General features: G+C 40.8%; 1 protein-coding gene across 1 annotated transcript in view; it reads right to left on the bottom strand.

The window, feature by feature from the left end:
- KLHL14 (kelch like family member 14) overlaps window positions 1-12,610 on the bottom strand; it is a 118,843-nt gene extending 106,233 nt beyond the window's left edge. Inside the window, exon 1 of the mRNA XM_014057467.2 lies at window positions 11,645-12,610. Coding sequence (XP_013912942.2) covers window positions 11,645-12,594 — 950 coding nt within the window. The 5' untranslated portion in view covers window positions 12,595-12,610. The remainder of the gene's footprint in view (window positions 1-11,644) is intronic.
- Between the last annotated feature and the right edge of the window lie 2,785 nt (window positions 12,611-15,395).

Genomic DNA, 15,395 nt, shown 5'->3' with positions numbered 1-15,395 from the left:
GCTTTTGAATTTGAGTTTGTATTCTGATTGGTTGTCAACTCCCATGTAGGCTATCCAGAGTCCCAGGCTTGGTTGACCCTTGCAGGATGATGTAATCTTCCCAGGTGCCATGCGATGAGATGAGTAGAGGGCTAATCCTAGCATGTCCTGAGGGCCATGTCTTAATCCATCACCCTGGAGCTGAAGAGGGGGAGGGAGCAGGGAGCTGCAGGAAGTTGTTTTGTCTTTAAAACATGTTTCTCCTTTTCTCATCCAGGGAAACATAATATTCTGCCTTTTAAATATTTCCTAGAATATTTCATTCTTCTAGGAGAGGGGAAGGGTGCTAACTTCCTACAGTATGATATACAGAAACCATTGGTATCATTTACACACATACGTGTGCGCACGCGCACACACAGAGCTAATATACATTAAGGGGAAAAGAACCAAATTTCAAGGAAATGTAACAGTCTGTAAACCCAGAACACATTTTAATGTTGTGTTAGTGAAAGGATTTTTCCAGGATGGATAAAGTTAAATTGTATCAAACAAACTGCTGCTTTAAAATCATTTTTCTGGCCTGCAAATGTTTTTCTATCCATTACAGAGGTCTCATTTGTCTTCTAGTAATTTTATTTGTACAAAATCTCCTTGGTAGCCACAGTCTAGTTTATTGTTTACTTTATCTTTCTTTGATGAACCTGAAATTCCCAGGACAAAACAACAGTTCTCATGGTTGATTTCATCAAATTATCTTTTAGGACAAGTTGTTTTTATTAAATTGTATTAAATTGTAACATGTTTAACTATTTTGATCTTATTTCCCTACATTCCACCTCATTCTAGATATTACATGCTTTTCCACCAATTTGGTATTCCCCAGATGCTACTGATCCAAATCTAATGAGAAGAGATACAAAAAGATAATCTTAGGCTAAAGACTTAATTGGAGATACTCTTTAGATGATAATACGCATTACTTCATTCACTTCAAAATGGGTAAGTTTAACCCTGCTTCATTTGTAAGTCCTCCTGTTCATTCGGCTAAATGGAACTTCAGATTTCTGCCCTAACGTTTAAATGAATTGGCATGTAATATTTGGTTTTCTTCTACCCTATTGCTTCCTACTCTGCTATGAATAGAATTTCATAGCTATATATATTAATTTCCCTTTTGATTTTCAATGCACCTCCCTTAATAGTTTGTCAAGAAATAATTAACTGTCCTAATTCTTATAATTTACACTTGTTAGTGGTATTTCTGTATGCAAATGTTCAGAATTAAGACTGGTATTCTTCATTTTGTCGTTATTAATTTTAGCCATCTCATTTCTTTATAAATCTTTTTGTGTCTCCAGATTATTGTCTGGCCAATCACCCAAATAAAAAAAACACTGGGCAGTGTAAAACAAAGTAGTCATATAAAAAGCAAAACATTAAAACTAATCATCTCACCCCCAAGTGCCCATATAAAATTAATTTGAGCTAGAAGTAGATTAGAATAGTTTACAAAACAAGATACTGTATGAACTTCCAAGGTAAGCAAGTTACAAATCATGGAGGCTACTACAGAAAAATACTGGTAATTAAATCTTTTTTTAAAAAAAATCAATCATTAAAATAAAATTAAAACATCTGGATGTATGCAACTGAAATTTTAATTCTATCAGAAAATGATGGTCCCTTAAATAATCTGGACTCAAACTAAATAGCCTTTTGTAGGTCACAATAAGCACTTTAAATTGTACTCGGAAACAAATGGGTAACCACTGGATAACCAGCAATAGGAGAACTTTCATTAACCACATGTACCTGCTAAAGGTAGTCTTCAAAGAGAGCCCAAATAGAGCAATTGAAATATTCAAGTCTCAATGCAGTCATGTACCGTATTTTCACGACCATAAGGCGCACCGGATTATAAGCCGCAGTATCAGTTAACGTTAATTTTTCAAACTTTTTTCATATATAAAGCGCACCGGGTTATAAGCCACACGTTTTTTTTGCAACATTTTCCCCCCCTGCCTGCATTCCGTTTCCTAGCCTGCCTGGCCACTCGTTCATTTCGTTTCCCCCCCTGCCTGCATTCCGTTTCCTAGCCTGCCTGGCCACTCCTTCATTCCGTTTCCCCCCCTGCCTGCATTCCGTTTCCTAGCCTGCCTGGCCACTCCTTCATTCCGTTTCCCCCCCTGCCTGCATTCCGTTTCCTAGCCTGCCTGGCCACTCGTTCATTCCGTTTCCCCCCCCCGCCTGCATTCCGTTTCCTAGCCTGCCTGGCCACTCGTTCATTTCGTTTCCCCCCCCTGCCTGCATTCCGTTTCCTAGCCTGCCTGGCCACTCGTTCATTCCATTCCCCCCCCCCCCGCCTGCATTCCGTTTCCTAGCCTGCCTGGCCACTCGTTCATTTCATTTCCCCCCCTGCCTGCATTCCGTTTCCTAGCCTGCCTGGCCACTCGTTCATTTCGTTTCCCCCCCCTGCCTGCATTCCGTTTCCTAGCCTGCCTGGCCACTCGTTCATTTCGTTTCACCCCCTGCCTGCATTCCGTTTCCTAGCCTGCCTGGCCACTCGTTCATTCCGTTTCCTAGCCTGCCTGCCTGTAAGATAATAAATGACAGTAAAAATATAAAGCATAATTATTCTTTTTCTTTGCCATTCTTATATTATTATTATTCCATTTGGAAGGTTATAAGATATAGTTTAAAATGCTTTGAAATCCCCATTCCCTCCCCACTCCAGGGGAAGGATACTATTAAATCCCCAAATCCTCCCCACTCCAGGGGAAGGATACTATGAAATCCACATTTCCTCCCCACTCCAGGGGAAGGATACTATGAAATCCACATTTCCTCCCCACTCCAGGGGAAGGATACTATGAAATCCACATTTCCTCCCCACTCCAGGGGTAAGATACTGCAAAATCCCCAATTCCTCCCCATTCCAGGGGAAGGATACTATGAAATCCCCAAATCCTCCGCACTCCAGGGGAAGGATACTATAAAATCCACATTTCCTCCCCACTCCAGGGGAAGGATACTATGAAATCCCCATTCCCTCCCCACTCCAGGGGAAGGATACTATGAAATCCACATTTCCTCCCCACTCCAGGGGTAGGATACTGCAAAATCCCCAATTCCTCCCCATTCCAGGGGAAGGATACTATGAAATCCCCAAATCCTCCCCACTCCAGGGGAAGGATACTATGAAATCCACATTTCCTCCCCACTCCAGGGGAAGGATACTATGAAATCCACATTTCCTCCCCACACCAGGGGAAGGATACTATGAAATCCCCATTCCCTCCCCACTCCAGGGGAAGGATACTATGAAATCCACATTTCCTCCCCACTCCAGGGGAAGGATACTATGAAATCCCCATTCCCTCCCCACTCCAGGGGAAGGATACCAAGGGACGTGTGCGTGCTTCAAGTTTGAGCGTAAGTAAAATCGGGAGGGAGAGACCCAAGGGACGTGTGCGTGCTTCAAGTTTGAGCGTAAGTAAAATCGGGAGGGAGAGACCCAAGGGACGTGTGCGTGCTTCAAGTTTGAGCGTAAGTAAAATCGGGAGGGAGAGACCCAAGGGACGTGTGCGTGCCTGCTTGCGGTCATTCGCTTGCGAGCTTCAAGTTTGAGCGTAAAATCGGGAGGGAGAGATTTTCGATCTTTTTCCATATATAAAGCGCACCGGGTTATAAGCCGCACTGCTGGTTTTTTATCAAATTTTAGGATTTTCAGTGCGGCTTATAGTCGTGAAAATACGGTATTATTGTTTCTAGCACCTCCTGAATCAAAAAACCCCATGAAAAGCCATACTCTCTACCTGTTGATTCAGTAGGTGCTCTGAATTTAAGAAAACCTCATGTCATGGACTTGGCATTTCAGAGGGAACATGATTACATCCAGAAAAAGCATAAGGATCAATCACGTTACTTTGTCTGGCTGAGAAGCAGTTGCAACTTGTTTTGTCCTATCCAGTCCCATTACTGCTTCCACGTCCCAGGTGAGGGCATTTACTGAATCTTCTATACAGCCCAGAATAAAAACAAAGAACTGGACATTGATGATACCTCAACCTTCAAAGGATGCCTGATGTCACTCAGTAATTTCATTTACATGCTTAACCATATGAAGGAAAGAGGTGGGCCCTGTCCGCCCCCTCCCCCCATATAGAGCTTGCTCCTTTCCAATCACTGCCAATTGAACTGCCTTTTTATAGTCTGGAATACATCTGCTAAACAAATAATTCCCTCACCACGGTCAAACTATTCACTAAGGCTGCATTACTATTACTATTAGTCTTCTCATCATTCCTATCACCCATCTTCTCCCACTTATGACTGCATGATTGTAACTTTGTTGCTTGTATCCTTATGATTCATATTTATATTGATTCTTTCCTGATTACTTATTTGTACCCTATAACTATCATTAAGTGCTGTACCTTATGATTCTTGATGAATGTATCTTGTATTTTTCTGTACACTGAGAGCATATGCACCAAAGACCAATTCCTTGTGTGTCCAATCACACTTGACCACTAAAGAATTCTATTCTATTCTATTCAATGAAATTTCAACAGAGTACCCATGCTGGTAAATCCTCTCCCTGAAGGAAAGAGAGCTTCAGAAGACAACTGCTGTTAGATAGCTCTAGTCCCAAAGGCTGAGGCAGTGCACTGTGGCCAATTCAGGTCATTTGGGAAGGTCTCAACTGGCATATGGCCTCTCATTCTTATGTAGCATTAAATGTCACAGCCTAGTGGTAGCAACCAGGGAGAAGACTTCTAGTACTGGCTCCTTGCTATTGCTCCAAGTGAAGGTGTCAATATGTTGTTAAACTGCATTCCAAAAATCAGGAATTTACCCATTACTTGAGAACTTTGCTTAAATCATGCATGGACCATTGAGAAGAAGATAACATTGCACTTCTGGACAGAGGTCTATCTACCAGATTTTAAATTATGGTTCAATGAAATCTGTTAATTCTCAGCATTTGAATTAGCAGGGTCACCTCAGGTTAGTCACTCACACTCAGTTCTAGGAAGGAGAAACTGGCAAACAGCTTCTGAAAAAACTTGCCAAGAAAACTGCAGGGGGTCAGTCCAGGCAATTGTCTTTAGTTAAAAAGCTAATTCAAAGGCATACAAAAAAAGCACACAAAAAAGGTCTAATGTAGATCATCAGTACCATCTTGACTGTGGAATTGGTGAGCAAATTTTAGATAGGATTACATCTATCACCTTCACTCAATCAGTTCAGAGTTATGCCTCCTCCTAACCAATTCATGAAGGATAAATGTCTTATTATAAACAGATTTGGCATTCACTAAAGGCAATAAATAGGGAGACCAGGGGAGAGGCAGATGAATTAGAAGAAGGGACAGGCACCACCCTGTCAATAACCCCTTTCCTTGAAAAGTGAGATAATTAGTGTCGTATTTCCTTCCGTCACTTCAAAAATGTGCCTAACTGCCCTCATAACCACTTAGTGCCATCCTGGATCCTTACCTACATTCAAAATTGGGGCCTACCTATACGAATGGAGTTATCAATTATTTGATTATATGGTGATTACTTTTTTTTTTTTTTTTACAAAACCCAAATACTGCAAATGTTGCATTCTGAATCTCTTGCTAAATTTAACCTTCCACAGATAAATAGTTGTTCCTTTATTAAGGCAGATTATATCTTCTCTGAGATTTCTGAGACAAGAGTTTTCAGAGGTGCGTGTGTGTTTGTGTCTGCTTTCTCAGCCATTACTTTCTCAGGACACCCTCCAATCAGTCTGCTTCTGTTAATCCTGGCAGGGTTTATTTGTGCTAAACCAGTTATATCCCTTGAAATGACACAGCAACAGATATACTATGTTCAAAGAAATCTTGGGAACCATGATCTTCCTGAAAGCATTCCAGGGTGGTAAATTAATCAGATTCATAAATCTGAGGATAATATTTGTTTATAATTTGATTACTAAACAACTATTGTTGCATATTTGATTATTTGTCAGAACAACTCATTGATTCATTTTTGCCAAATATAAATGATACTATTTTAAGGTTAGGAATTGTTCATGCCAGTGTGACAGAAACATACCATGTTATCAGGCTTTCTACAGAGAACCCCAACAATAATGCCAAAGGAAAGTGGCTTTTTGGAAAAAGGATTTAGGTAAAACAAACAACTACTGATTTGGAAATTTACCTAGAAGATGAAGAAATGGCAACCACAGGCCAATATTTATTTTTTTTAAGCTCAAAAACAGCAGGTAGTAGATTGACCCTTTATTACTCAGCAGGATACTTTGATTCAAATCACAATTCAGTACCTCTGCAATCCTCTACAGTTAAATTGCTTAAATCCCAGTGTTTAAACAGCCTGTGTGCAAGATTGCTGACTAAGAGAAAAGACAAAATTAAATACATGTTTTATACTGCTTGCTTGTATTTTAGGTATTTCTTAAATAGAACAGCTTTTCAGTTGATTGATAGAACAATTAAATCATATTGAACTATAGATAAGTATAGCTTCCAACCAAATACAAGATATACCCTTAAACAATATTTTTGCATACATAAAACAACATTAAACACATTTGTTTATTTGAAAACAAAATGTTCAGTAAATGGTGATAGTTTACTGGGAGACGAGCATTTCTTATGAGATGAAAGTAAATTGACTCAAATGTTATGAATGGATTTTTTTTTCAATTGAAACTTAGGTTCAAATCATAGCCAGACAAGTTTTTCCAAGTTGATCATAGAATATTCACATTCATTTCAATCTAATTTAGTGAACTCAAAGCAGAAAAGATAAAAATAGAATGATTTCACACCTAACATCAATCCTTCTGGAAGAAGAATGGAATATATACAGTATGTGTGACAGATACATATAATAAATAATTGAATAAATATATTCTTTAACTAGTGATAAATATAACAATATCCATAATTGTATGCTAGGGAATAGAACATGGTCAAAATTAATCATTGAGATTATATTAACTGTAGATGATGTTATACTATGTTCCATACTCCAGATTGGTTGGCAGAAAATGTATGAAAAAGGATTGAAGAAGGTTGTCACTGAAGCAGGTCACAATGACTACATGGTAGGTAAAGACCCCAAGAAAGAAGCTTCTAAGCAAAATTATAGTGCATAATCTCTTGGGGCAAAGTCGTAACACATTCTCAAAAGGCAGGTATTTGTCATAGAATTCCTTCATAGAAAATAAATCTATGTTCAAATCAATGTTTTTTTTGTCAGAACACTACATATTTAATAGAATATTAAATAGTATCTCTTCAGTAAGAAGAGATACTATTGAGGTTCTAAAGATCTAAAAATGTTTCTATTTACATAGTGAGTTTAACTTAATACTTTACAAATGAGGGTATGCTACTTGTAATAAACTGGCCATGAAATTTTTTTGCTTTAAAGCCCACTCTGTACAAGTGTGCTAGGTGTATTGTGTCAGTAAATGAAAACAGCCTGAAGCTGCGTGGATTGACTGGTTCCCTAAAGGGATAAAAATGTAGTTATGCTTTTTCATATTTTCTAAGCATAGGTGTTCAGCAGAAGTCATAATGATGTCAATCATACAGTGACATCATTTGTCTGCCCTCAGTAGTTCCTAGATCAATTTCTCCTAAAGAAATCTTTTTTAAGGAGCAGGGTGGGCATTCAACAAAACACAATTTAAGCAATCCTTCTCATAGTTCTAACGTAGCAAGCCATTTCTTTAGAACCCCTTTTCTCAAACAAGTTCTTTCTGACTAAAGGAAAACTTATAAAACTGCCATTTCCAAAATTGCAACCATAAAATCAGATTTTCAGTTCAACCAGCAAGATCAGCATGCAAAAGCAAGGCTGTTAGCACTTAGTGAATCAGGAACAAAGGGTAAATCAGACATGCATCACAGTACTCATCTTGTGATAGGTTCTATTTGTACCATATTAATTTCAACTGAATTCATTCTCCAGTTTGTGGTTAGAAATGTTCCTAAAATAATATATGTAAATAATTTAAAATCAATGCAAAATAGCATAAAATGACTCAAATTGAAAACAAAAATAGCTTTACAAAATACACGTATAAGCCTTAAAACAGTAGCATTTAAATGACCAGTTAGAAGCAAACTAAACTGGTGATAATAGTAGCTTTAAAAATGAAAGGCAAACTCAAAACATGAATACACTAGAATTAAAAGGAACCCAAAAGTTTTTGCTTTAAGTCAAAAAGGTTATAGGCACTAGACATGCCACTCTGGAGAGAGTAATTGAAAGCTCAAGATCTTCAACAGAAAACATCCAGAACAGAATTTTCCAGAATGGTCTTAAGAGTTTGGATACAGACAGTGAAGGGCAAAGACACATTCCAGCTTTCATTGTTGGAACTGGTCCACTCTGCATACAACTATAATTATAGCATTTGAATGTAAGCATATACAAACATCATTTTTTTTTAAAAAAATCTCATTTTAAAGTTTTAAATAATGAGAATGAAATGTACATATAATTAAAAGTTAACTCTTTACTGACCAAATACAGAACACCTAGCACTTTACAGAGCTGCAATTTCCTTAGGTATTCTTAGAATTCTTATTAATTTTAACGTTTAAAACCTGAGCTAGATTTTTTTCAATTCCACCTTATTAAAAATGCCAAGAGGTTTCATTTCTGTTTTGCTGTTAAACAGGTTGTAGAACATACACACATATAAATGTGGTGTCAAAGAAGTTATTTTATTCTAAGTCTGAAACTCAGAACTAGAATCTTAATAATATTTGAAATGAAAGAAATTTTAATGATGGCCCCATGCTTCAAATTAATGTCATTTTAACTTAGATTGTTATCAAAAATATCAGTATTGTACTACAGGTGTTTTCACATTTTTGCTATTTAGCTTTGCTTTCTTTTATAACAGTTTAAAATAGACAATGATTACAAATTGCAAAGCATCCATGTACTAGATAAGTAGTGTTTTGGGAACAAAAGTGTTGTTTTAAGCAAATAAGGAATATGGTTACTAAATATGTTGAAGGCCTGAGACAATCCTAATAAAAGAAATAAGAGTTTGTATTAAATGTTAATTTAAGAGTAGATGCATTAATTCTGTTTCTTCACTCTTGAACAGCAAGAAGTTACTTATGGCTTCCAATTGTTTATCTCAGTACCTAAAACTATCAAAAGGTGGAAAAGAATCAGATTTGTGTATTACTTCCCAATTTTTGCATTTTTGTCCATTTATAATGTCATTATTTCCTCCAGAAATCAATAAAGGTATCTAAAAATCATTCACTGAATTCATTTGCCTTAATTTGCTTTACTTTCATAACTTTCTTAAAAAAATAAAATCTTATATCTAATATTTGCATATTTTCTAAAACATTTCTTCTATTTAATGCTACATTTTAAGTGTTTTATTTTTAAATATTTATTTAAAGTATCTAAACTGAGTCTTAAGAGTTTTATCACAGCTTTTACAAAATCATGACATAAATCTTACACACACACACACACAGACCTACCTTTACTGTATATGTACTTTTTGCTTCTTATGGTATTTGATCTGTTCTTTATTTTTTATGTATGTGTGATAATTCAGCACAAAAGCATGGTTAGGCCTATTAACAATCAAAGTGATAAAGCTGAGTAATATTACCATTAAGATAAGATCAGAATATCAGGGTTAGTCAGAATAACAGTTTTTCATATAATAGCAATTCCTTTGGTTTAATATTCTAAATATGTCCAACGTTATTCTATATCCAAATCTGATTATGTTTATAGATATAAAAAGTAATACAATATAAACCTATGTGTATTTCCTTGAAAACAAACCTCAATGAATTTAATGGGGCTACTCTCCAGAAAACTGGATTGTAGGTTCCACCCAGGATGAAGTAAGATGACAGCAAAGGAAGGCCAGTATCACTATTTTTGACACTTGTAAACATTCAAAAGTCACATCCTTCAAATGATATGGACCAATGAAGCTGGAAGGTATTTGCACTGAACCAAACAATCTGGTATCGTGGTAATCCACCTCAAGGAAAGACCCATTGCGTCACAGGTGGTGCACAGAATTCAAGCTAAGGAATGCACCACAATTTTCCAACATATGGGAAAGCTAGTTTATCCCAGAGATAATCTATTCAGACTGAACCCCCAAGATACTTAATAGTTCATAATACAGTTGGATATTTTAAAAAAAGCCCTCAAGAAAGGAACATGAGAAATTCTTTATGTATCACTTACTGAATGCCATACAAACTTTGTTTAAATTCTTCTACACAAAGCAACAAAATACAATTCAAAACACTACAAATCTGATTTATTTCCTGATACATTAAGTCAGAAAGTACTGCTTTGTGTAGTAAAATGTAAAAGTTTGATATATGTAAACTTTCAGTTTGTTTACTTAATATGAAATATAATTTATATATGTGTGTGTTCTGTTTATGTTGTATATTTATTTTCTTAATTATCCTTTTAAAATTTTGTATGAGACACTTTCCACTCTAATATATTCACAGCTTCACTCACTTAAAAGAAAATGCTGCTGATGTCATAGACATGATGCTCTATTTTTTCAATACAGCAGGGATTATTTCATTATCTCTAGTATTAGTATATACATAATTTGATTGTAAGATATAAACTCAGACCATAGCATTTAAAATTTACTCCATTTCTGAATTTATTTTTAAAATTTTAAATCACAAAATGTTAAACTGGAAAAAAGGTCACAGATAACAAACACTAATTCTAAGTAGAAAAGACGCAGAGAACCTGGGGAGCTCATAATGGGTTTTAAAACTAATGGTACCAAGACATGACTGCTTGCTTATCTAATTTCTTCCCATATTGTATTTTAAGAGATGTCTACTGAATTATCCAGCATATTTCACTTTCCCCTGTCACCAATCTTACTTGCTGTATTGCCCACAGCTTCTCTATAATTAGTTGGATGGACAAGGCATTTTAAATCTATTTAACAGTATAGAGCCTGAAGAACACTATGTTATCTAGGGGTGTTCCCTCCCCCACCTTCTACTCTCTTTGCTCTCAATAAGTTCTTCTTATACATCTTCTGCAATAGTTCATCCTCCTGTCGCCCAAATTAATAAACCCTATAATTAGAAGGAGGAGAACTCCATAACTTGCTTTCTTCAAATACCCAAACAGCATCTCTTCCAGAAAAAGGGAGGGGAAATGCATTGGTAATCATTTTGGTTGTTCTTCAGAAGCTTCTTTCTACAATCATTGCATTAAGATAACAGTTCTTGATCAGTAGACTATTGTCAAAAATAGTAAATTCTGTGCAATCCTGCAAATTTTCAATAATCAAACTCACCAAATAACAAATTACAATTTTCAAAGGCGATGAACTAACAATTGCTTCCTGATGTTCCTGTTTGCGACCCAAGTTATATATCTGTGATTGTTGCCTGAATATATTCGGCTGTTTTCTATTTTCATACAATACCTATGGGAGGTACATTTACTCCACCCTTAAACTCTACTCAGCAAGTCCCTCTCAGGCACTCTCTTAGCTGCTTACAACTGAAATCAACTTTTGAACTTTGCGTTTCATATGTACTTAGTTAATGCCCTGTGAAATACCAGGTTTCTGCTGAACTGCACCACCTCCCCCCTTTTTTTACCTGCTGGCCAGACTTTGTCTGCAGTGCTGCCTGAAAGGCATCAGGTGGTAGTTCATGGCGTCCAGAAGTAGCTTCTGGCAGACCGGGTCGGTACGCATGAAATCCACCGACTGGACCCGCTCGACAAGCTCTGGAGCCGGGATGAGGGCAAAGCGTAGGCGCTTCATGAGGTCCGGGGCGTACTGCATGCGGGTCTCCCGATCGTGCTCCAGCCACAGGACGGACATCTGGAAGAGCGCCAGCTCCGATTCTACCGGGGGAGGCAACGAGTCTAGCAGGGCGCGCATCTCTTCGAAGTTGAGCAGCAGCACGTCCTCCACGAGGTACTTGTTGGCCAGTTTCTTGGTCTCTTCGAGGCCGTGTAAGGCTGCAATCTTGCACACTTGCTTGTAGTTCTGCACTGAAATCTGGTCGTTGAGGAACTGAACGCACAGCTTGGTGACCTGCGGGATGTGCAGGATCTTGCTGACCGACAAGACCTCCTCCACCGTATCCAGAGAGAGGGTCACGTTGGCTGTATACAGGTATTCGAGCACCAGTCGCAGTCCGATCGACGAGCAGCCTTGCAACACCAGGTTGTTGATGGCCCTAGGGCTGGTCAAGAGCTTGTCCTCCGGAGAGGAGGAGGGCGTGCCGGGCTCCTCCTGCTGCTGCTCCTTCGGAAGCAGGCCGTCCTGAGCTCCTGGTCCAACGCCCAAGGGGTGATTAACCCCGCTCCCCCCCCCGCCGCCGCCTCCCCCGCCTCCTCCACCGGCGGTGCTGGAGAAGAGCGATCGGAAGTATTGGGAGCAGGAGGCCAGCACGGCCTTGTGGCAATGGAACTGTTGGCCTTGGGCCGTCAGGGTCACGTCGCAAAAGAGCTGCTTCCTCCACAGCAGGTTGAGGCCGTGAAGCAGATTGTCGCTATGGCTGGGGTCGAAGGTAGACGTCCTGTCCCCGGACCGTGACATGGCGAGCAGCCTCAGCGCACCTGACTGGAAACCCACCTCCGACCTGGGCAAAGAGGGGCAAGGCGGGGGTGGGGGAATAAGGAAAAATGAGTGGTTGGGGGGGGCACACAGGGTAATAAACATGGAGCTTTACAGGCCTAGCTTGCCCACCCGACTTGCAAGAGCCGAGAGGCTTCCCATCCAGCCGTCCCCTTCCCCTCATCGCGGCAGCCTTCGGGCTGCATGACATTTTCTGCACCCCCGCCAAGGGGCTTAGTCCTTCATCGGCAGGCGAGACGGGTTCCCTCCCCAAAGTGGGTGGGGGTTGCGGGCACTACTTTCTTTCCGCCTAGAAACCGAGACGCGCGCGCCACTTGCGAGCAGCCTGCTGTCTAATTTGCAACGGGGCATTTCCCATGCTGGGGCGGGGGGGGGGGGAGGAAGAGGAGATAGAAGAGTTTGGGGTTGTTGTTCCGTAAGCTGGGAAAGCTCGCAGAACGGCTACCCGGTGACCCAAAGGGAAGGAAAGGAAAGGGAAAAGAAGCCACCCCGTCCTTCCAAAGTCCAGAGCCAGGCCATCACTTGAGCCAAGCTGACTGAGGTGCCCCCTTCGGATGCCCCTCCCCCCTCCAACTGCGCCTTTCCCGCCTTTGCAAGCCACTGGTTCTGCAGAGCGAGAGACGCTTCGCCTTGAAGCAGTACGTGAAAAGAGGGAGGGGAAGGTTCTCGGTGCCGAGCGAGGGGGAGCGCAGACGCGTGCACCGAACTCCTGGCCAGACCTTCTCGCGCCTGCTGCATTCTAGCACAGGGGAATAGGGGCGAGAGGCTGGCCGGTCGCCTCTGCGCCCGCTGCTCATTTTGTCCGGGCTGGGTTTTCCTCGGGGTGAGAAGCGGCGGCGCTTTAACTCGGGCAACTCTGGGAACTTCGGGGGCGGGGAGGGAGGGGGGGCGAGCTCGGAGGGCCTGGGAGCTACTGGGAAAAAGGAGGAGGAAAATACAGGCAGGAAAAGTGCCCCTGCGCCGCTAGAAAGAGGAAGCCAAGAGCGCCCCTGCCAAAGTCGCGGGACTCTTGAGGGCGGAGGCGGCGGGGAATGAAAAAGACGAACGAGCCTTAAAAAACCTGCTGCCAGTTGCACCTGTTAGTGGTGAAGAGGAAAGGGACCCGCGGTGGCTTTAGCCCGCCTCGGGGAGAGCAGAGTCCGCCACGGCACGGCAAGTGTCGCCGCCGCCGCCGCCGCTTTTCCTCTGCAGGATTCCAGCGAGGACTGCTACTTCCATTGTACCGTCCCGCTTTTTTCGGCAGTGCTTCCACTCCGCGCTTTCTCCTGCGACCTGGAGCGTCCCCTTCGCCGGCCACTTTCCCTCCCAGCAGTCAGGTTTTAAGAAACCTCCAAGAGCCTCTCCCTTTAAGTGGATCTGGTCATTCCTCTCCTCCATCCACATATACACACCTCCCATTCTCCCTCCCCCCTTTTTCCCTCCTCTGGCCATTTCTTACAATTCGAGTTTATTCTCCAAAGACGTGTGTGCAATACAAGTGCCCCCTCCGTACTTCTCGTCCACGGAAATCACGCGCATACACACACACACACACCGGCATACACCGTCTTCACGACAATAAACAAACCACAAGAAAATACAGCCAAGACTGTTAGACCGAAGGCCAGAAACTTACCTGCTTCACAACCAGCTGCCAAAGTAAAGGTTCACTTAAGCTCCCCCCCAAAAAAATCAATTGTCCTTCCTTTTTAAAGGTTTGATCGCTCTTTCAAAACAAAAACAAAAAAACCTTCTTGTTCCCAATTCCAAGCAGTCACTCTTTACAATTTATTTTGTCGTACATCATTTGATCACCATGAATTAGCAACAGCAAGAAAATGTACGAGAGGGAGAAGGGGAGAGAGAAAGAGAGAGCGCGCAGAGCTTTCTGCAAGAGAAGAAGAAGAAAAAATGTACGTGTGACAAATTATGCTACCAAGAAACAACACATCATTATCCTTGGGCCTGGGGCTCAGTGAGTCGTAACGAGAGTAATAGGAAATCCACGGTTGGGGAGAGAAACGGTCGTGCATGGCCAGTGGAGAGAGACCATACAGGGGGATGGATGCTGGAGAGACTCGCAAAATTATGGCTCAAGGCTATTGTAAAAATTGTCGAGCGTAAATGACTGCGATTTCAAACATCTTTGGAAGAAAGAAGGGGAGAAAGCGACCCCCCTCCCTTCCTCTGCCTCTCTCCTTTCTCTCGTCTCTCTCTCTATAAAGAACCGTCAAGTTTTAGTGCGCATTGCTAATTAGTCAATTTCTCTCTGCCTTCACAGGCTGGCGACTTTGCTGCTGAGCTGAAACTGCTAATTTCTGTGACCAGCTTTTTTTCTTAGCTGTGATCTGGATGAATGAGTAGCTGTCTCACAGAGATGACAAAAATAAACTCTAACCCCCCCAAAAAATTTCCACTACATCTTTCTCATGCATAGATTTATGATCTTCAGACACCAAGTGCAATATGCAAACTTTGGTGCCTATACAGTATGCTCCCAGTTTCATACTAGCCATTATTTTCTTTTCTGCCCCCTTCCTTGTGATGGAAACTCTGATCTAGGTATAAGAGATATTGCCACCCTCTTAACTCTATGTTATTAGCTTGACGGTACATCCTGACGGTTCATGCATCTGTGAAAGGAAAAGATGGAGGAATGGAGGTAAAATGAGGCTAGTGCATAGTATTGGTACTATAACTATTCCATTTTAATAGTTCATCTGTGCCATCCAAGATTTATGCCCTTGTTTGGAAGCATATTTTCGCTATCATTTTGTCTGGTT

Source organism: Thamnophis sirtalis, unplaced genomic scaffold, assembly GCF_051295495.1.
Source record: "Thamnophis sirtalis isolate CommonGarterSnake01/CBP01778 unplaced genomic scaffold, rThaSir2_p1.2 scaffold_2, whole genome shotgun sequence".
In the NCBI taxonomy this organism is placed as follows: Eukaryota; Metazoa; Chordata; class Lepidosauria; order Squamata; family Natricidae; genus Thamnophis; species Thamnophis sirtalis.
Note: the sequence above shows the minus strand (reverse complement) of the source record. Positions and strands in the feature narration are given on the sequence as shown.